The sequence below is a fragment of the Macaca thibetana genome, chromosome 5, assembly GCF_024542745.1.
Source record: "Macaca thibetana thibetana isolate TM-01 chromosome 5, ASM2454274v1, whole genome shotgun sequence".
NCBI classification, from domain to species: domain Eukaryota; kingdom Metazoa; phylum Chordata; class Mammalia; order Primates; family Cercopithecidae; genus Macaca; species Macaca thibetana.
Window position 1 is genome coordinate 38,633,111 of NC_065582.1, and position 21,072 is coordinate 38,654,182.

A 21,072-nucleotide genomic window follows, 5' to 3' on the forward strand; every position below is an offset into this window, starting at 1 on the left:
GGAGGCTGAGGCGGACGGATCACCTGAGGTCAGGAATTTGAGACCAGCCTAGCCAACATGGTGAAACCCCATCTCTACTACAAATGCAAAAATTAACCCAGCGCGGTAGTGGACACCTGTAATCCCAGCTACTAGGGAGGATGAGGCAGGAGAATCTCTTGAATCTGGAAGGCGGAGGTTCCAGTGAGCTGAGGTCGCGCCACTGCACTCCAGTGTGGGCGACAGAGTGAGACCCCATTTCAAAAAAAAAAAAAAAGTTTGAAAATAATTCTGTGAAATGATAGGATAACTTTTACTGAAAATACTGCCTTTATTCTGTGGCATTAACCCAAAACGTACAAGACTAGCAGCTTATGGCAGAAAGGTAAAATGGGACATGCTTGTCTAAATGAGCACTCTGGCAAATTCGATTTTCCTGGCAACTACAACAAGTTTGTTTAATCTGGGGAAGTGAAAATGAGATATATAACCGGATAGTTGAGAAATTAGCAGAAAGAGCGTAAGACAACACATGAAAATCTGCGGTAAAAACCGAAAGTGTTTATAGCTATTAATCTTGTTCAGCACTGACAGAAGGTGTCAGTTTTTCCAGAAGGATCAAGAGAGAAAAGAAAGATTTCATAGATGAGTGAGTGTGAAAAAAATCAGAGGAGAGGGGAAAGCAGTGATTCTCAAAGGATGTGCAGAAGGAGATCTGTAAGTACGACTGCAAAACCGCTCTGTGTTCCGCAGCAGCAGTGCCACTCTGCCGCCAGGGGGCCTGCTACGAATGACCTCTGGTGTGAACCAGCAGAATCAAGTTAAAATTGCTGATTTGAAACAATGTAAATCGACTACTGAATTACCTTTTTTAAGTACTATTCATACTTTAAAATCAATTCTTATTGAAGTAGCAAACTGATTTTGCAAAATAGTTTTTAGATTTTTTAAAACTGTTGTTAAAAACTGCAGAGAGGCCAGGCACAGTGGCTCATGCCTGTAATCCTAGCACTTTAGGAGGCCAAGGTGGGCGGTCACTTGAGGTCAGGAAGTCAAGACCAGCCTGGACAACATAGCAAAACCCCGTTTCTACAAAAAATAGAAAAAGTAGCCAGGTGTGGTGGTGCATGCCTGAAGTCCCAGCTACTTAGGGGGGCTGAGGAAGGAAGATTGCTTGAGCCAGGGAAGTCGAGGCTGCAGTGAGCCAATATTGCGCCACTGCACTCCAGCCTGGGTGACAGAGCAAGACCTTGTCTCAAAAAAACAAAACAAAACAAAACAAAACAAAAACCTACCAGCGGGTTATCCTGGTCTGCACAGACAAATCTTTGCAGCAATATTTCTTTACTCTCTGAAACTGTGGATCATCAACTTTCCTTTTCCATTTAAGTGTGCATAGCAGGGGTAAACAGTGGTATGGCAAGACAGTCATGCTCCTGAATTCCTTTTAATGATTAGACAACTAGATTCACTCTTTGCTCTTCCTTTCCTCTTCTATAACCCCTTCTTTTTTTCCCTTAGCACTCATGAATAGTACACAGCAAAAATGCCCCGTGGAAGAGGTATGTTTGTGACGATAACATGAAGTCTTTAGAAGTGTTATCCCTGCTGATTTCAGTGTTAGTGATGGTGGGGATGTGATTGTAGCAAACTTGAGTGGGCCTCTGACTTAATGAAACCATTCTTACCAATCAGACACACCATGCAGATCTCCAGCCTCCCTGTCAGCTTGGTTTAGCTCCTGATAAAAATGTTAATGGGCCGGGTGCGGTGGCTCACGCCTGTAATCCCAGCACTTTGGGAGGCTGAGACGGGCAGATCACGAGGTCGGGAGATCAAGACCATCCTGGTTAACATGGTGAAAGCCCATCTCTACTAAAAATACAAAAAAAAATTAGCTGGGCATAGTGGTGGGCGCCTGTAGTCCCAGCTACTCGGGAGGCTGAGGCAGGAGAATGGTGTGAACCCGGGAGGTGGAGCTTGCAGTGAACTGAGATCGCGCCACTGCACTCCAGCCTGGGCGACAGAGCGACTCCATCTCAAAAAAAAAAAAAAAAGTTAATGGTCAGTCAAACCAGTTGATGGTATGAATATGAGGACATCCTCCAAGTAGACCCAGGGTTTTGGTTTCAGATGTTAGAGGTTTGCTTTGCCAACCCAGCAGAGGTTTACCTGTCACGGCTCCAATCCGGCCTAAATTTTGTTCCCACCTTCCACCTCCACCCCTGCCTCCCCCAGTTTTGACAGCCTCCTTGTTCAGAGAGAAGCAGAAGTTAATAGGAGAGGGGAAAGATCTATGCTTCCAATCTTTTCAAATAGGAAGAATTGAACAAGTTGAGTATTACAGAGGTATGAAAGCAAATGGTTAAAATAGTTTATATCTGAAACAAATTTCCTTTGTGCACGAATCTTTTTTTTTTTTTTTTTTGAGACGGAGTCTCGCTGTGTCTCCCAGGCTGGAGTGCAGTGGCGTGATCTCGGCTCACTGCAAGCTCCGCCTCCCGGGTTCACGCCATTCTCCCGCCTCAGCCTCCCAAGTAGCTGAGACTACAGGCGCCTGCCACCACGCCCGGCTAGTTTTTTGTATTTTTAGTAGAGACGGGGTTTCACCATGTTAGCCAGGATAGTCTCGATCTCCTGACCTCGTGATCCACCCGCCTAGGCCTCCCAAAGTGCTGGGATTACAGGCTTGAGCCACCGCACCCGGCCACGAATCTTTACAGTATAGTATTTGAAGATTTTTTTTCCCCAAAGAGATCTTTAGAATATGTTCCTTGAAAAATAGAGGTAATAGTCTCTATTACATAAAAATTGACCCCATATGGGCCGGGCGGGTGGCTCACACCTGTAATCCCAGCACTTTAGGAGGCCGAGGCGGGTGGATCACAAGGTCAGGAGATCAAGACCATCCTGGCTAACATGGTGAAACCCCATATCTACTAAAAATACAAAAAATTAGCCAGGCATGGTAGCAGTTGCCTGTAGTCCCAGCCACTCGGGAGGCTGAGGCAGGAGAATGACATGAACCCGGGAGGCAGAGCTTGCAGTGAGCCGAGATCATGCAACTGCACTCCAGCCTGGTGACAGAGCGAGACTCCGTCTCAAAAAAAAAAAAAAAAAGAAAAATGACGCCATATGTGATATGTTCCAGATTATCTGATTAAGACTTGGTTTACTTTATGAAGTAAAATTTGGGGAAAAATTTAAACTATGAAGCTTAAGGACTTGAGTTTGAGACTTAAGGAAAAAGTCAGTGCTGCATATATAATAACATATGCTATAAACACGTTTATAAAAGTGATCTAAACACCTTTTACATTTATTATTATATCTTAATTTAAATAATAAAAGGCTAGGCATAGTGGCTCATGCCTGTAATCCCAGCACTTTGGGAAGCCCAGGCAGGAGGATCGCTTGAACCCAGGAGTTTGAGACCAGCAACATGGCGGCACCTCATCTCTACAAAACATACAAAAAATTACCTGGGCATGGTGTCATATGCCTGTAGTCCCAGCTACTTAGGAGACTGAGGCAGGAGGATCACTTGAGTCTGGGAACTTGAGGCTGCATTGAGCCCTGAACATCATGCCACTGCACTCCAGCCTGAGCAACAGAGTGAGACCCTGTCTCAAAATAAATAATAAAACAACTTAAAGGTTATAAAATTTCAGATAAGTTAGACTAAAAATGAAAATTTGACCAGTTTCATTCTACAATAGATTTATAAACAAACATCACAAAAGCATAGTCATATAGATTGGAATAGACATTTAAAATTTTTTCTGCTCATTGTTACTTCATGTCATCACTTAATGCTCCAACCATGCAATTTATATTTAATAGGTGTCTTCTTTTCTCTGTTCATTCTTCAAATTATTTTCACAACTACAGAATGTTCTTTGGGGAGTTTTTGAAATCTATATATTATGCAATCTCCAATATATAACCATAATTAACTTTATGCCAGTAAAATGATTATTTTGATTTACTTTTTTATTTAAGGATATTAAAATTCATACATTCTATATGATGTCAAGTATAAGCTTTTTCCAATTGTGTAATCTGTAAAAATTTAAACCCTTACCAAACGTACTAATTTTGTACTATACCAGTTTATTCTTTCTTCAACAGCTTCTCGGACTTCTATTCAGAGTGAACTTCATCGAGACAGAAGGTATGGTTATATTTATAATGGAGAACATATATTAGGCTAATAACTGAAATAAAAGTGTGTTATCAGGTAGCAAGTTAAATGTTTTGCTTTCATAAGCAATGTATTCTTATATTCTGCGTCATCAGTATATCTCCTGAATTAACTTGTAAGTTTGAAAGATGATTTTGCTTGAGAGAATGAGTGATACAGGCTTGAAAATGTTCTTTTGAGTGTAATTATTTGCTGAAGTTGATTTTTTAAATGTTTGTTAAACAACTGCTACATGTAAAGCATTGTAACTGCTTCAGAGAAATGCTTTGTACCTCATGCTACATAGTAGTACTTGTTGCCTAACCAAATGGATGGATGACAGGATAGAAAATTGAATGAAAGGATAAAGAAAGGAAAAGAGGGGATAGGCACGATGAATAAAGGCTGGATGGCTTTTTGGAAAAAGGAAGGGAAAAGAGAAGGAAGAAGAGATAATATTTGGGTAGATAGGAGGAAGGACCAGTGGACAGATGGACAATAGAATGGATGGAAGGATGGATGGACAAATAAAAGAATGGGAGAAGTGGACAAATGGCTAAATGAATGGATAGATTTTTTTTTTTACATTACATCGTAATATTCAATCAGATAGAGAGGTTTTTATAAGTCATGGTCCCAGCTGTCAAATTTCTTACAGTATGGTATAGAATAATGAAGGACAAGGACTTTAGAGTCAGAACCAAGTTCAAATCCTGACCACCACTTTCTACCATATGACCTTGGATGACAAGCTGCTTAATCTCGCTAGCTTCTTTGTCCCAACCTACATCACAAGGTTGTCATAAGAATTAATGTACATACGATGCTTAACATTTATTAACTAATAACTCTTACTGTTTAGACAGAAGCTATAAGCAGAGGTTTTTAGGGAGTGCAGTTCAAATTTAATCAATGATCAGCTTCTACTGTTTCACAATGTAGCATGAGTGTGTATGTAATGCATAATTTTGATAATGACAGTGGTTTTTTTGTTTTTATTTTCCATAGAGTGCTAGAGAAAGGGAGAGCAGGTATTATCATCCATATATGTCCCGTGAGAAAACTGAGTTTTCCAATCAAAACTGTTGATTGATTTGTTCAGGGTCACACAGTTGGTGTTTGTTAGGAAATCAGGTTGAAGAGAAAATGTAAACATGCTCCAGGCATAGTGCCTTACACCTTTAATCCCAACACTTTGGAAGGATTGTTTGAGGCCAGGAGTTTGAAACCAGCCTGGGCAAGATAGCGAGCCCTCATCTCTCTACAAAAAATTTTTAAAAATTAACCAGGCATGGTGGCATGTGCCTGTAGTCCCAGCTACTCAGGAAGCTGAGGGGAGGGGAGCTCAAGGCTGCAGTGAGCTGTGATTGCGCCACTGCAGTCCAACCTGGGCAACAGAGCAAGGCCCTGTCTCTGCAAAATTAATTAATTACTTTAAACATGAGAAGGTAGAATCAGATTAAGAAAAAGATAAAAGGAGCCATGCTAAATCACTACAGCTCTCCAGTATTAAAGATTAATCATCAAATCATATACAAAACTGACCATGAACCCAGAGACACATCCCAGAGTCTAGAAGTGAACATGTAAACCCAAAACACTTAAACATAACTGTGAACTGTAACAGAGATGAAGTAAGGCAGAAGAGGATATTCTTTTTAAATAGTAATTTTCATTTCAGAGTATGCGCTTTATAATAACAGAAAACCAAGCTGGGCGTGGTGGCTCACGCCTCTAATCTCAGCACTTTGGGAGGCTGAGGTGGGCAGATTGCTTGAGGTCAGGAGTTCGAGACCAGCCTGGCCAATATGGTGAAACTCCATCTCTACTAAAAATACAAAAATTAGCCGTGTATGGTGGCACACTTCTGTAATCCCAGCTGCTTGGGAGGCTGAGGTACGAGAATTGCTTGAACCTGACAGGTGGAGGTTGCAGGGAGCCAAGATCGAGATCACATCACTGCACTCCAGCCTGGGCAACAGAGTGAGACTCTGTCTCAAATAATAATAATAATAACAACAGAAAAACAATTCCATTTGACTGGTGGGCTTTTATACCTTATGCTATATGTCTGCCCTAAGGCTAGATAGCTCTGGATTGAAGAGATTGTATAGGCCTTACTTAGTTTTTATCAACCAAGACAGAGCCAAGTGTGCCCAGGGTCCAGCTCTAACTTTTTGAGGCCAAAGTCATAGAGGATGATTGTCGTGTGCTCCCTTGAAGCCTGTCTGGGTGTACTGTCAGAGACAGCCCAGGCCGGACAGGTCATTTCTGTGACTGTGTTAGTTCTTACAACTTTTTGGGTGGTGGCGGTTTTCATGAATCTTTGGACATTTACAGATAGACCGTAGCTTGTTACCATCCTGCAAAACCTCACTGAGGCCTCTGTCCACTAGGCGCCCAGAGATCACCATTGTGGCAGCTGAGCCGCTGAGGCCAGCCTCGTGGTTTCCAGGAACCCCACCCCCAGGATTGGGATTTCCTACATCATCTGCAGCTGGCTCTTGGAGGCCTAATGAGCTGGTTCCTGCTGAGGTGAATAAACATTACATTATCTCTTTGCATTTTATTTTTTAAATGAAATTCGAAGCTAAGAACAGTGAGACTGTCAACACCTTAGCTATTGCCCTTAGATGTCTAAAATCTTCATTCTTTACTTTTCAGCTCCCACCATCTTATGAACAAGTTATAAAAGAAATCAACCAAGTTCAAGTTAATACTACAAATAATAATAATGCTGCTGCTACTCCAAGGCACACTATTACTTCTGCAACTCAGACTGACTTTTCAGAAGTAGACAACGATCTGCCTCAAAGTAATGCAAGTAATTTGTCTTCCCTAACTCTGACCTAGTTCTAGGGAAGTAATCTGTAGGCTTCCAGCCTTTAAAACAATTTGCAATTTGTGTATAATTCATTGAGGTCTGCTGCCCAGTCAGTGTGATCACTGTGTGCTTGCTTTTTTTGGGTATGCGGTGATTATTGTAATAGATCATTCTTACAAACTGCAGCCCCAATCTCTTGTGCTTACCCTAGTTTATATCACAAAAACATTATCCGTATAATTCATGGTGGGTATTACCGCTGATTCCATTCATTCCCACTGAGAAGTATCTTATATTTAGCAACTTATACTTGATAGGATGCTAAGGGTGGTTGTCCTGTTAGGCTTTTTTAAAGTGTTGCACAGTGGCTTATGTGGCTCAATCCCAGCACTTTGGGAGACTAAGGTGGGTGGATTCCTTGAGCACAGGAGTTTGAGACTAGCCTGATGGCCGGGCGCAGTGGCTCACGCCTGTAATGCCAGCACTTTGGGAGGCCAAGGCGGGCGGATCATCTGAGGTCGGGAGTTCGAGACCAGCCTGATCAACATGGAGAAACCCTGTCTCTACTAAAAATACAAAATTAGCTGGACATGGTGGCGCACACCTGTAATCGCTGCTACTCAGGAAGGCTGAGGCAGGAGAATCACTTGAACCCAGGAGGTGGAGGTTGAGGTGAGCCGAGATCGCGCCACTGCGCTCTAGCCTAGGCAACAAGAGCGAAACTCAGTCTCAAAAAAAAAAAAAGAGACCAGCCTGGGCAACATGGTGAAACCCCATCTCTACAAAAAAAAAAGCAAAAATTCGCTGAGTGTGGTGGGGTGTGCCTGTAGTCCCAGCTACTAGGGAAGCTGAAGTGAGTGGATCGCTTGAGCGCTGGAGGGTGAGGCTGCAGTGAGCTGTGTTAGAGCCACTGTACGCCAGCCAGGGCAACAGAGCAAGACCCTGTCTCAAAAAAAAAAAAAAATGTGTTATATGAAGAGCACTCCTACAGGAAACAGAATAAACATTTCCATTTTTGAATCACTTTTAACTAATTAAAGAAACCAAAATCTCTTGATATTCCAGGTATGTAATTTTAAATCTGTGTATCTTCTGTGTTTTTTTCTTATAAATTGTTAACATTACGGCTTGTTTTTATTTGTTTTGGTTTTGTTTTGGTCTCATCAGCACTACAGGCACCTCTCAAGCCTCTTCAGCCTTTCCCGACAGTCTCATCTGGCAATCTTCCAACGAATGTGGCACCTTTAATAGTCTTTGATATTTCTGAAGAACAGAATTGTCCAGAAAACCCCAGTGCTACAAGATGTCCAGTGCCAAAACCAAGATCAAAAAGCAACCTCAGACCAATACCCAGAGATTCTCACAGTAAAGAGCAAAGTCACCAGAAAATCAGCCCAGCAGCCATAGGAGAGGAGTCATCCCCAGGCCAGCCCCAGTCTCTGCTGGACAACGCTAGCACCTCAGACAGTCAGACAGTGATGAACATTATGAACACGGAACAAAGCCAAAATAGTATTGTTTCCAGAATTAAAGTGTTTGAGGGTCAGGCAAATATAGAAACCTCAGGACTGCCCAAGAAACCAGAAATTACTCCACGTTCACTTCCTCCAAAGCCTACTGTTTCCTCAGGGAAACCTTCTGTAGCTCCCAAACCAGCTGCTAGCAGAGCTTCTGGAGAGTGGGACTCTGGGACTGAGAACAGACTCAAGGTGACCTCCAAGGAAGGACTCACCCCATGCCCTCCCCTGCAAGAAGCAGGAAGCCTCCCAGTTACCAAACCTGAATTGCCAAAGAAACCAAACCCTGGCCTTATACGAAGTGTTAATCCTGAGATTCCAGGAAGAGGGCCCCTGGCTGAGAGCTCTGACAGTGGGAAGAAAGTGCCAACTCCTGCCCCGCGGCCTTTGCTGCTGAAGAAATCTGTTTCCTCAGAAAATCCCACCGACCCTTCAGCTCCACTGAAACCTGTCACTGTTCCTCCCCGACTCGCAGGGGCATCACAAGCCAAAGCATACAAGTCACTGGGAGAAGGGCCCCCAGCCAACCCCCCAGTTCCAGTTCTGCAGAGCAAGCCCTTGGGGGACATCGATCTCATCAGCTTTGATGATGATGTTTTGCCCACCCCATTGGGGAACCTGGCTGAAGAATCTGTTGGTTCAGAGATGGTTCTAGGTAAGTGAAAAATCAGCAGTGGAAGGGAATCTAAACTCATGATAGGGTATTTTAAATGGTACTTGCTGTTTTAGTTTCTAGTACGTAAGTTACTGAGATGTGTGTATGCAAGTATGTGCACATGCATGTGTGTGTGTAGAAACAGACAGGAATGAACAGAGAGATCACAAAACACAGAGCTAAGTGGGGAATGGAGACAGGGAGGGAAGGGGAAATACAGGATGGGGGTGATGGAGTCAGAAAGGGGGAGACACATGCATCAATTACTATGATTTGAGCCAGAAGTAAGCAGACTGGGGCTAGGGGCTAAACTATAATAGCTTGTGGGGCTGGCTTCCCTGACTCTTGACAGTTGGAAGTTCAGGCTTCACATTGAAAGGATCCAGGGAGGTTAGGGAATGTGTAGAAGGATGCAGAGGAGGCTTTTCATAGATGGGAAGTCATGTCCTGGCCCCAGAGGGGCTCCTCAGATGAAATGGGCCTCAGCTGGGAGTGCTGGGCGAGGGGCCAGCTCCAGGGGAGGACTCGAAAATGTACAGAATGAAGACCCAGCCACATGTTGCAAAATTGTTCCTTTAATCTTCATAGAACATCTTCCCTTGAGAGTGAAAAATTTTGTAAATAAAATACAACAGTTGTAAGGTAGCTGCCAAGATCAGTACAATTAAATATCCCAGAAGGTAGAGAGTATGTTTTCTTTCTTCTCACTGCTCCGTTGGAGAGTGTGATGGTAAAGCTTGTCTTTGATTTGTCAAACTAAGCTGCTCTACTTGTCATTGATAAGATTTATTTTACTGCTGTTTACTTATTTGCATGGAATTTGTGAACGTATAAACTTAATAGAATTTTCAAAAGGTTAACTGTCACTGTATAAATGTTTAACATGCATCAAAATAGTACAGGCTCTGTGATTTCAAAACCAAATTCTGCATAACACAGGTGTATTTAAAAAGAAAGCAAACATAACACATTATTAAATATTCATCACGCACAGAACATTGTAACTGACACACAACATTTTAGCATATAAACTAAAAGACATACATGGCTTTTGTCCATAAAGGGTGGAAGGAAAAACATTTGAATATATTAAGCTTCTGCAGTGTACCTAATGCTCTCCTAAATACCGAGACATACATTATTTTATTTAATAATTGCAACAACCCTCTGTGAGATATCACTGCCTACGTTTGCAGATGAAGACAGTGAGACTGAGGGAGATCTATGGATCATTTGCCCAGTGTCATAAAACGATTGTCCAAGTCAGGATTCAAACTTAGTGTTTTTATTCTAAGTCTAGTTTATTTTTCACTGTATAATGTTGCTACCCAATATTTTCATGAATCCTTAACCAGGCAACACTTTAAAAACTTTTCAAGTCTTTGATAACCATTTTCTTGTATAAGCCTTTTTGGTATTAACAAGATTCAGAGAAGGACAGGGATAGATAAACCCAACAGCAGCAAGCTGAAGAAATATTACCTTTTGTAGAACTTGCTAGTTTCTATGGGGATGGCAACTTGACTAATAATTGCTGAGAATTTATTTTGTATCATCTAGCAGATGATTATAGTCATCTTCAAAAAGGAAGGTCAACAATATACTTTCAACATAAATACAGTCTCATGCTTCATACTCAGCCTTTTCTGTTTCTTGATTTCTACCACTTCATTGCACAACATTTAATTATTGGGGCGTCTTTTAGCAAAGTGTGTAATTTGCTTGTGCTATCTGACTTTAACCATTGCTCTTGACTATGGAGTTATACTGAGCTGAATACTATCTTCTTTCTAAACCTTTCTTTCTTCCTATATTTTGCAACTCACTAGTGACACCATCACACACACCAGCCTTCCCTGGAGAAACCCAGAGATCATCCTTGAGTCTTCTCACTGTGTCACGCAGTGACTAACTGTTCAGATTTGGAGTCTGCCAGGGTCTACCACATTTGTTATGTGACCTTGGGCAATTTTCTTACCCTCACAGTGCCTCTGTTTCCTCATTTGTAAGATATAATACTACTCCTCACCTAGGATATTGCAAGGGTTAAATGTGATCATATAGGAAAGCGCTATCACATTGTGTGAAATATGATGATCATTAAGTAGTAGTTTTATGATTGCTACTTCTCTGCCTTCACATCTAATTAGTTACCAACTCCTGCTGGTTTTACCTTCCAAATAGTTCTTGACTCTGCCTCTCCTTTTCGTCCTTCCCTGTTCTGCCCCACTTTAGGCCTTTACGCTCTGATGGCTGCAGTGGCCTCCTAAATTGAGCCCACTCAGACAAGCCTATCACACTCCATACTGTGGCTACCCAGGGGGAGTTTCTGTACTGCACACTGGCCCTTGTTGCCTCCCTGCTTACGCCCTCCAGAGGCCTTCAGGATCACCTCTGAATGCCTTGACCTGTGGAGGGGTTTTTGTTTGCTTTTCGATTTGGGGCTTTGTGACTTTTTGGTGGTATTTTGGTAGCATTGTCATTGTAAATAAAGGTTTATGGTCCTGGGAAACCTTGCCTAATCATCCAGACACCAGGCAGAAACTGGGAGAGGAACACAGGAGAAAGAAGAGAAACTTACAAATAAGTCTTCCCTTCCCTTTCTCTTACCTCAAAATTAAAGAAAATCTAATAAAGTAGCATTCATAAAATGAAGTTGCCATATTAATCTCAGGAAATAGAGATCCGCAAATACTGAAGCTATGAAAACATCGTAAAGATTAGAAAAATTATTAAAGGAAAACTCATAAAACAGGCAATTTAATATTGGATTCATTTCTTGGGTAGAATGCCTTCCAGGTTAATGTAATGGAGCCCAGAAGTATGAGCAATTCTTCTTCACACCTTTACAAATCATACCCAGCTGTCAGAAGAAGGAGAATGTTTCTGCCGGCAGCCCCATTACACAGACCAGAATAATAGTTTAGCAGCCAATTTCTGCTGTTAACAGAACTCAAGGGAAAGAAATGACAGAAAAGCAAGCCAGGGATGGTGAAACTAATTGTGATGACAAGCATATTATTAGAGACAGTTAATGGGTGGAAAACTACTTTATCGTCAGTGTTTTTCTCAGTCCGGTAATGAAGACTGTGCGGGTATAGGTGTAAAGAGGCCTCTGCTTGTTCACCAGCAGGTGTGGAATACCTGGTGCTGGTGTGAGGGGTAGAGGGAAGACAGAATAAACACTGCACGTATAAGTAGACAAAAATGCCATCACTGCAAATAAAAGTAGACAAAAATGCCATTTTCTTGTCTTAGATTCAGATAGGAGATTCTTCTTGAGATGCTCCGTGTTTTTTGTGTTCTGTTTTTCTGTAGAAGCAAGAGCAGTCTGTGATAGAATTATGGCAGCAAGTTCTTAACCCTTTCCAGACTGCCAAACTCTGAGAATCTGAGGTAGCCTGAGAGGCTTTTCTCGCCTTGAAAATAGCCATTAATTCAATGACTGGAGCTGTGAGGGAAGAAAAAAAAAAAGAAAATAGCCATTAGTCATGTGTACACAATTCAAGGTACAATATCCAGAGCTTCGAGGGCCCATTTGGGCTCTAGAATTAAGGACTTCTACTCTAGAATATTGGAAATAAATGTCAATGGACTGCTTAAATAAATTATGGTACATCCATAACAATGGAGTATTGTGTGATAATTAAAAGGGAGAGAGACCTGTTATCCCCTACTTTGGACCAACCTCCAAGATATTATTAGATGAAAAATGCAAGATACAGGATACTTTTTGTGTTATTTTAGCTATTGTTTGTGTTAAATTTCAAATGCAATGTACAGTGATGTATGAAAAGGTGGTACAAAGGTTGTCTTTTATGAAGGAACTGGATAGGAGAGAACAGGGAATTTGGTTTTCACTGTAAGCATTTTGATCCCTTTTGAATTTCAGACCATGTGGAGGCATTACCTTTAACAAGGTATTTAATCAGTAATCTTTTTAAAATAGCTGAACATAAGCATAATTAGGCTGAAAGAAACTGGGAGAATTATCTCTTGTCGTCTTTGCCACTTCTGAAGAACTGCTTCCCCCACTGACTCTCAGATTCTGATAAGTAGAAATTTTTAAAATAACAAAACAGTGATTTATCTAAATGGTTATATTATTCAAGATTACAAAATAGAAGCTAATTGTTATGAACTAAATACGTCTAAATTAGATAAATTCAAAATTTTATATCTGCATTATTTCCTTTTAAATTAAATCCAGAAAAAAGAGTTTTTATTTTTCTAGTTGCTTTATGGAAAATTTTATGGCCATTATTGCCTTGAAAAAGCAACGAAAGAAACCAGAAGTTTCCTCTTTTGTTCTCTTATTTTTAAGTGGTTTTGTTCTGGTTTGTTTGGCAGAGGTGTTAACTCAGCTTAGTCTTGTAACTTTTTCCTTATGATTGAATTTATTTTATTGGATTTGTTTCTGTTAGAAAAGTAAAATATATTCATTGTAACAAGTCAAACAATTCAGAGATTTTGGATTTAAAAAAATGTAATCTCCCCACAGTAACCAGTGCGAACAAAGTATGCAGCCTTCTGTGCCTTTGGGCATGCCAAACCAAAGCTTACACATATATACATAATGGACTTTTTCCAGAAATTTTTACCATCCTACACCTGTTACTCAGCAGAGTGCTTTATTAAACAACGACATTTATCACTTCTCTTCAGGATAATAGGTCTAATTCTAATTCATTGTCTCCTTATACCCACCTGATACCTCATAGTGTATCATAGCTGCTTCAGTATTTCCCCTGTTGATGGACATTCAGGTTGTTTCGTTTGTTTTTTATTTGGTGGGTTGGGGGGGAGGTTATTTTGTTTTGTTCCTTGTTGGTTTTTGCCACTACAAAAAATGCTGTAGTAAATACCCTCATAAGCATGTTCACTTCTGCTGAGGCTTTTATTTCTGAAGAATAAATTTCTGAAAGTGGGACTACTAGTCAAAGGTTATGAACGTTAAACATTTTAACTAGTACTAATGATCCAGTTTCTTACCTGGTGGTGTCTGGAGTACCCCAATATGAAGTGCCAGCCTTGCTTTGTAGGTTGCGCACTTATAACTTCTGTTGGGAAAAAAATAGCCCTCTTATGAAAAGACATAAAAAGTGAACTTATGTTGCTAGAGAGAAGCTTGCACACCATCATAAGATAAAAAGCAGGCCTCTGGCTCCACCTTCTCATTGAAGTAATGCTGTTTATCCTCCCCACTAATCTGCACTCCTCGCATGGATCACAGCCCAGACAACATGCAGACAGAGAGGCAGATGCAGAGCTCACTGACTCAGTGAGCACAGCTGGGGGAGATCATTAAACAGACCACTCCTGCCAGACAGCCTGCGGTGATGGAACACGAAGACTTCCTTGCCTCGCTACATGGAGAAAGAATTTTTTTTTTTTTTTCCGGAGACATGTATAGTAGAATGATTACACACGATCTGAGTGCCAATTATTAAAAAACAGCTAACGGTATTAAAAATGAAAAAACGAGAGAGAGTAAGCTAGGACACTTTGAATACTTCATAAGTTATACCTATGCTACTTCAATTTAAATCCTTCAGGTTAAAACAAAAAATGATTGGACCCTTTAACACGATAGGTGAGATCTGCCCACACTATGTGCAGGATTTGGGTCAGGATTTCCTGAGGCCATTCTTCCCACAGCAAGCACATTTTGGACGCCTCCTGTGTTCAGCCCCTCAGAGGTGCTGATTGTCCTCTTTTCTCCTTTCCCTGCCCGCCCCTACCCCCATCCATGCCCTTGCTTGTGAAATGTGAGGTGTAGGTCTTATACTAGCCCAGAATTTAATTTGATTTGGGAAACAATTTAAGTCATTACATGCTCAAGATTTTCTTCCCCCTTCACACCCACCCCAAAAGCATCATTAACTAAAATTTTAAACTAATAACCAACAGGTTATTGGTACCAAAAGCAGCTGTTTAAGAAACAGCACTTCAGGCCAGGCACGGTGGCTCACACCTATAATTCCAGCACTTTGAGAGGCCAAGATGGGAGGATCACTTGAGCCCAAGAGGTCCAGACCAGCCTGGACAACACAGTGAAACCTCATCTCTACAGAAAATGAAAATTGGCCAGGCATGCTGGCACATTTCTGTAGTCCCAGATACTCAGGAGGCTGAGGTGGGAGGATTGCTTGAGCCCAGGTCAAGTCTACAATGAGCCATGATTGCACCACTGCGCTCCAGCCTGGGGGACAGAGTGAGACCGAGTCTCAAAAAAAAAAGAAATACTACTTGAAAGGTAGGACACCGTGAATGATTATTGGAAGAACTATTGAAATATGTAAAATCCAGTTTTTGGAAAGGCAATGTCACCTGCCTCACCTACTGCACTCCTGTTTCCTTCTGCAGCCTGTTTCCCTTCTGCCCACACCTGAAGTTCCTCACCTTTTTCATTTTTCAATATACTTCTCACCTTCTAATATACCACGTAAATTCCTTGTCTATTACATGTATTGTTTCTTGTCTCCATCTCCTTGCTGGAATGCAGACTCCATGAAGGCAGAGTTCCGTGCTGTGTTCACTGCTATATTCCCAGTATTTAATGCATAGCAGGCACCCAGTCAATATTGAATGAACAAAAGTGCTACAAAGAAATTGATATAAAAGTGCTAAGAAATTGATATAAAACTACAAAGAAATTGATATAAAATGATCCTGGGTTTGTTTTTCAAAATATTTATATAATAATGATACATGTAATATTTATAGAAAATACATGGACAGATATACCAAATTTTAGACGATAATTGATTTTAGAGAGATGAGATTACAAGAGGTTTTCTTTTTCTATTTTATATAATTCTTACTGTTTCTTTTACAACAAATATTACTGTGAAGTAAAAAATGTGCTATTATACTTGTTAATATATATTTGTTATAATAAAATTAAATAATTAAGGAATTTGGTTGAATCTGAAAACAGGAGCTTTGTGGTTTTATGGGTGACACAGGTCAAAGTGGAAGAAAGTTATATTATTAATATAGTAGTCTTTTTTTTAAAGTTTGATGCCATTCTTTTGATAATCTTGAGTTGGTGTTTTTAACGTTAGACTCGCCTTGCTCACTGTGAGCTGGTAAGATTCCACGGAGGAGTCATCTATTTCTTTTTTCCTCAGTGGCATAATAATAATTTTAGCTAGCTTGCCATCTGGGGACCCTTCCTAAGTGGTAGATAAGAAACTTAAACTAGGATTGTACTTTACCATCGTATTTCCCCACCCAGCACTGTTACTGGCATAAATATATGAGCAAGTGGCTAGTGAGAGAGTGATGCCTCTGGCAGGGCATCTGATGGTGAGGTTGACTGAAAACTGAGTGGAAGAGAAGGCGAAGTACAGATTGCCAAAAGGGCTTTTATTCTTAGCTCAGCCATTCATGTATCCTGCAAAGAGCTGGTCAGCAAAAGGTGCTTATTGAATTACACCTCATAACAGGCAGAATTTGAACGCTGTTCATCACAGGAGCTATGGAATGCATAGTTTTATAGAGAGTATCTCCCCACGGGCAAGATCCATAGAACAGGTGCAGAATTACAGCATATACTCATTTCGCCTCTTGTTAAATAAAAGCAAAGACAGCCTCATGCGATCCTGGGTGCTGAGTAGAATATCCATTATAGAGCATTTTCTTTTGTTTTTGCTAATCTTTTTACTTGTAGATTTCCCATTTTTTAAAAAAAGTTATAGTCATTTTTCCAAATCACTATAAAGGACATTTATGTTAAAGACTGTTTCAGTAAAAAGGTTTACAACTATGCTTTTGTTTAAAGTATTTCTCCTAAGTATATACTATCCATTTAAAATATTGGGTTGGTGCACTACTTTTAATGGCAAAAACTGCAATTACTTAATAAATTGGTTAAGATAGAGGAATGCCGAGTCATATATCCTTGCCCCAAAATTAAATATTTGAAGGGATATGCCTTATTTTATTTCTGGGATAGAATGTTTTTCATTTTCAGGTTACTGAAGTGTAGTTTTACGGAACTACTAAATCTGAGACTGCTAAGCACCTTCCCTGTGCCAGGCACAGCACTGGGTAGGATGAGGGCCCTGGGAGTAAATATTCTGGGACAGGCACAGGGGGTGTACAGGGAAAGAGTCTTTCCTCTCTGTGGCGTCTGGGAGGCTTTAGGATGTGGGAAAGATGGTCTCCTCATCCCAATTGCCCCTCATTTTCAGGCAGACGTGTATGAAATGATTACACTCCCCTGAAAGATCAGCTTCTACATAATTCAAGATCATCCTCGATTTCTTTCATCAGAGAGGAAGAAAAGCCACATGAATTATTTACAGAACACTAAGTTATTTCCTTTTATGAGTTCCAACTTTGTTTTTGTCTCTGCAAACTGAGATTTTGTTTATCCATGAATAGTTTCCCTAGGGGCATGAAAAGTATGACTTTTAAATTATGAATGAGGTTTTTTGTTTCAGTCCATGTTAACTAAAACATGCAAAATAAAACTATGTTTTTCATTAGATCCCTTTCAGCTCCCTGCAAAAACAGAACCAATGAAAGAACGAGCAGTTCAACCAGCACCCACCAGGAAGCCCACTGTAATTCGAATTCCAGCCAAACCAGGAAAATGTAAGCACTTCTCTGCTTTCTTCAATTTGCTTCTTCAAGAGCCTGGGAGAAATATATGCCAATTTATCAATGTCTGCTTTTGAAATTATGTATAATCTCTCATTCATAGTCAAAGCTATTTAAAAGCAAGTTGTTTTTTCACAATTCTTTGAAGAATTAGTTCAGTAAATTTGGATTACCTTACTCTTTCCCTTTCCCTTCCTTTCCCTTTCCCCTTTTTTTTTGGGAGTCTCACTCTGTCACCCAGGCTGGAGTGCAGTGGCGCGATCTCAGCTCACTGCACCCTCTGCCTCCCGGTTTCAAGCAATTCTGTCTCAGCCTCCCGAGTAGCTGGGACTACAGGCACACACCACCACACCTGGCTAATTTTTGTATTTTTAGTAGAGACGGGGTTTCACCTCATTGGTCAGGCTGGGGATTTCATTTTTCTTTAATGTTGTCTTTAGACAGAGAATAGAGGGAGACTGAATTTAGAACAATTAGTATATCCCATGTTAACACCTCTGGTACAAATTTGGTGGGAAAGTAATCTAAACTAATAGCAAATAAAGGTTGTATATGTCTATCAGTCACGAGTATATTATTCCAATCAGCATAATCTCAAATATGGCTATGTGTGAATTCTGTGAAGAGCAGTAACCAAAAGCTTGAAATAATAGTTTATAAAAATACTTCTTAAATTGGCCAGGCACAGTGGTTCACGCCTGTAATCCCAGCACTTTGGGAGGCCAAGGCAGGCGGATCACGAGGTCAAGAGATTAAGACTATCCTGGCCAACATGGTGAAACCCTGCCTCTACTAAAAATACAAAAATTAGCTGGGCGTGGTGCTGCGCACCTGTAGTCCCAACTACTTGGGAGGCTGTGACAGGAGAATCACTTGAACCTGGGAGGCGGAGGTTGCAGTGAGCCGAGATTGGGCCACTGCATTCCAGCCTGATGACAGAGTAAGAATCCTTCTCAAAAAAGAAAACTTCTTAAATTAGTGTAACGTTACATTTTGGTTTACTTCCTTACTTTTTTTTTTCCCTACTTGATTTTTTAATAGTATAACATATGAAATTCGGTAGGAGCTTTAATAAGTACTTCAAAAAGAAATCTGATATTTATTATAATGGGAAAGCCACAAGGGCCAGTACTATTTATTTTAGGCACCAGATTATTATAAAGTGTGATTAAAAGTGTGTATTTGTATGTGTACACACACACACAGTGGGTTCCAGAGCAGTTCATGGCACTGCTTGGAGTGATCACACAGCTTTCTCTGTGGGCCTCTAATTTCATTTATGCCTGCAATGCCTTTATATTATAGCCCACATGCATTCTTGCCTTTGTCTAACAAGAGATTCTGCCCACTTCATTCCTCCTAAAGCAGAACAAGCATCCCACTCTTTCACCTGTAGCACGCGGGATTGTACTGCAGGCATTTTCCCTTTATTTTAGGAGTTTGGTTTTTCCATAAAGCACTACCCAGAAGGATCAGTCTCTTGGTTTCAGTGTCTTCTTGATGATTCTGTTACTAACTGATGGATCTCAGCCAGGTAGCAAGAAAATTGAACTGAGTTGCTATGAAGAATGTGGAGGAGAAAAAAAAATCAGAGGTATCAAATTCTGGTTCTAGTTTCTTAGGAAGTTATATTTTATTTTTTGGAGGTAATATTTTAATGTTAGATTTAAAAACCAGTGGTAGCCAGGCATGGTGGCTCACACCTGTAATCCCTGCACTTTGGGAAGCTGAGGTGGGCGGATCACTTGATGAAACCCCGTCTCTATCAAAAATACGAAAAAGCCAGGCGTGGTGGCACACACCTGTAATCCCAGCTACTCGGGAGGCTGAGGCACAAGAATTGCTTGAACCCGGGAGGCGGAGGTTGCAGTGAGCCGAGATCATGCCACTGCACTCCAACCTGGGCAATAGAGCAAGACTCCATCTCCAAAAAAAAAAAAACAGAAAAGAAAAAACTGGCAGTATGTTTCTTTTGACAGTATTATATAGCCCACAAATCAGTAAAATGATAGCTTATTGGGTTGTCTGCCTGTTTGCTATTACTTTGTTAAATATATTCTGGATTTTAACAGGTATACTAACATATAATGATGAGAAATATTGCCTGGATTTTAAGTAATACAACTTTTACAGAAATTAGTAATAAATACAAATTTTTAAATTTATTCATCTGTTGTGTCATTGTCCCTAAGACCACCCACAGGGTTGATGATTCACTAGGAGGACTCACAGGACTCAACATATAGTTGTATTTATGGCTATTATTTATTATAGCAAAAGTATAAGAGGTACAATCAGCAAAGAGAAAAGGCAAATGTGAAGTCTGGAGGAAACCAGATGCAAGCTTCCAAGAGTCTTCTCCTGGTGGAGTCAGAGGACATACGTAACTCCTCCAGCAATGAGTTGTGACAACACGTGTGAAATGTCAACCAGAGAAGCTCACTACTGATTCAGTGCCCAGGGTTTTTATTAGGGGCTATTTATGTAGGCACTCCTAGAAATTTTGGCACATAGCAAAATTCCAGATTTCCAGGAGGAAAGCAGATGTTCAGCATAAACCACATATTCTGTTTTATCAGTTTTGAGGATGGTGAGAACTGTCCCAAAGTCCAAGTTCCTATATGCCAGTCAAGGACCAATCCTGTGGCTGGGTATGGTGTCTCATGCCTATAATCCCAGCACTTTGGGAGGCAGAGGCAAGTGGATCACCTGAGGTCAGGAGTTCAAGACCAGCCTGGCCAACATGGTGAAAACCCATCTCTACTAAAAATACAAAAATAAGCCGGGCGTGGTAGTGTGTGCCTGGCTGATGCAGGAGACTTGCCTAAACCTGGCAGGTGGAGGTTGTAGTGGGCTGAGATCATGCCATTGCCCTCCAGCTTGGGCAACAAGAGCGAAACTCACAAAAAGGGACCAATCTTGTAAGTAGTACTTCCTAGGGATGAAGTCTCAGGCCTGCTATGTTTACTTTTTCTGCACACTCGTAAACTGCATTAATAAGCTCTGAAATCCTGAAAAGGATATGCTGAGGAAGCAACTTTAATTATTATCTTGACAAAGCTCCAAGAACTGGTAGAAAATTGAATTCTAGGAGTTCGAGACCAGCCTGGCCAACATGGTGAAACCCCGTCTGTTCTAAAAATATAAAAATTAGCCGGGCTGCAGCCATAAAAAAAGAATGATTTCATGTCCTTTGCAGGGACATGGATGATGCTGGAAGCCATCATTCTCAGCAAACTAACACAGAAACAAAACTAAACACCCCATGTTCTTACTCACAAGTGGGAGCTGAACAATGAGAACA

At 40.8% G+C, this 21,072-nt stretch overlaps 1 protein-coding gene across 11 annotated transcripts in view; it reads left to right on the forward strand.

The window, feature by feature from the left end:
- The window catches only part of SH3D19 (SH3 domain containing 19), a 198,073-nt gene that overhangs the window by 135,667 nt on the left and 41,334 nt on the right, over nucleotides 1-21,072 (forward strand). For 4 of the 11 annotated variants that reach the window (XM_050791153.1, XM_050791155.1, XM_050791162.1 and 1 more), the window contains exons 4-8: nucleotides 4,111-4,153; nucleotides 6,559-6,697; nucleotides 6,827-6,986; nucleotides 8,154-9,158; nucleotides 17,655-17,762. In XM_050791153.1, the coding sequence (XP_050647110.1) occupies nucleotides 4,111-4,153; nucleotides 6,559-6,697; nucleotides 6,827-6,986; nucleotides 8,154-9,158; nucleotides 17,655-17,762 (1,455 nt within the window). Of the gene's footprint in view, nucleotides 1-1,500; nucleotides 1,542-4,110; nucleotides 4,154-6,558; nucleotides 6,698-6,826; nucleotides 6,987-8,153; nucleotides 9,159-17,654; nucleotides 17,763-21,072 lie in introns of all 11 variants that reach the window. The other 7 variants (XM_050791159.1, XM_050791157.1, XM_050791158.1 and 4 more) reach the window with 3 other exon arrangements.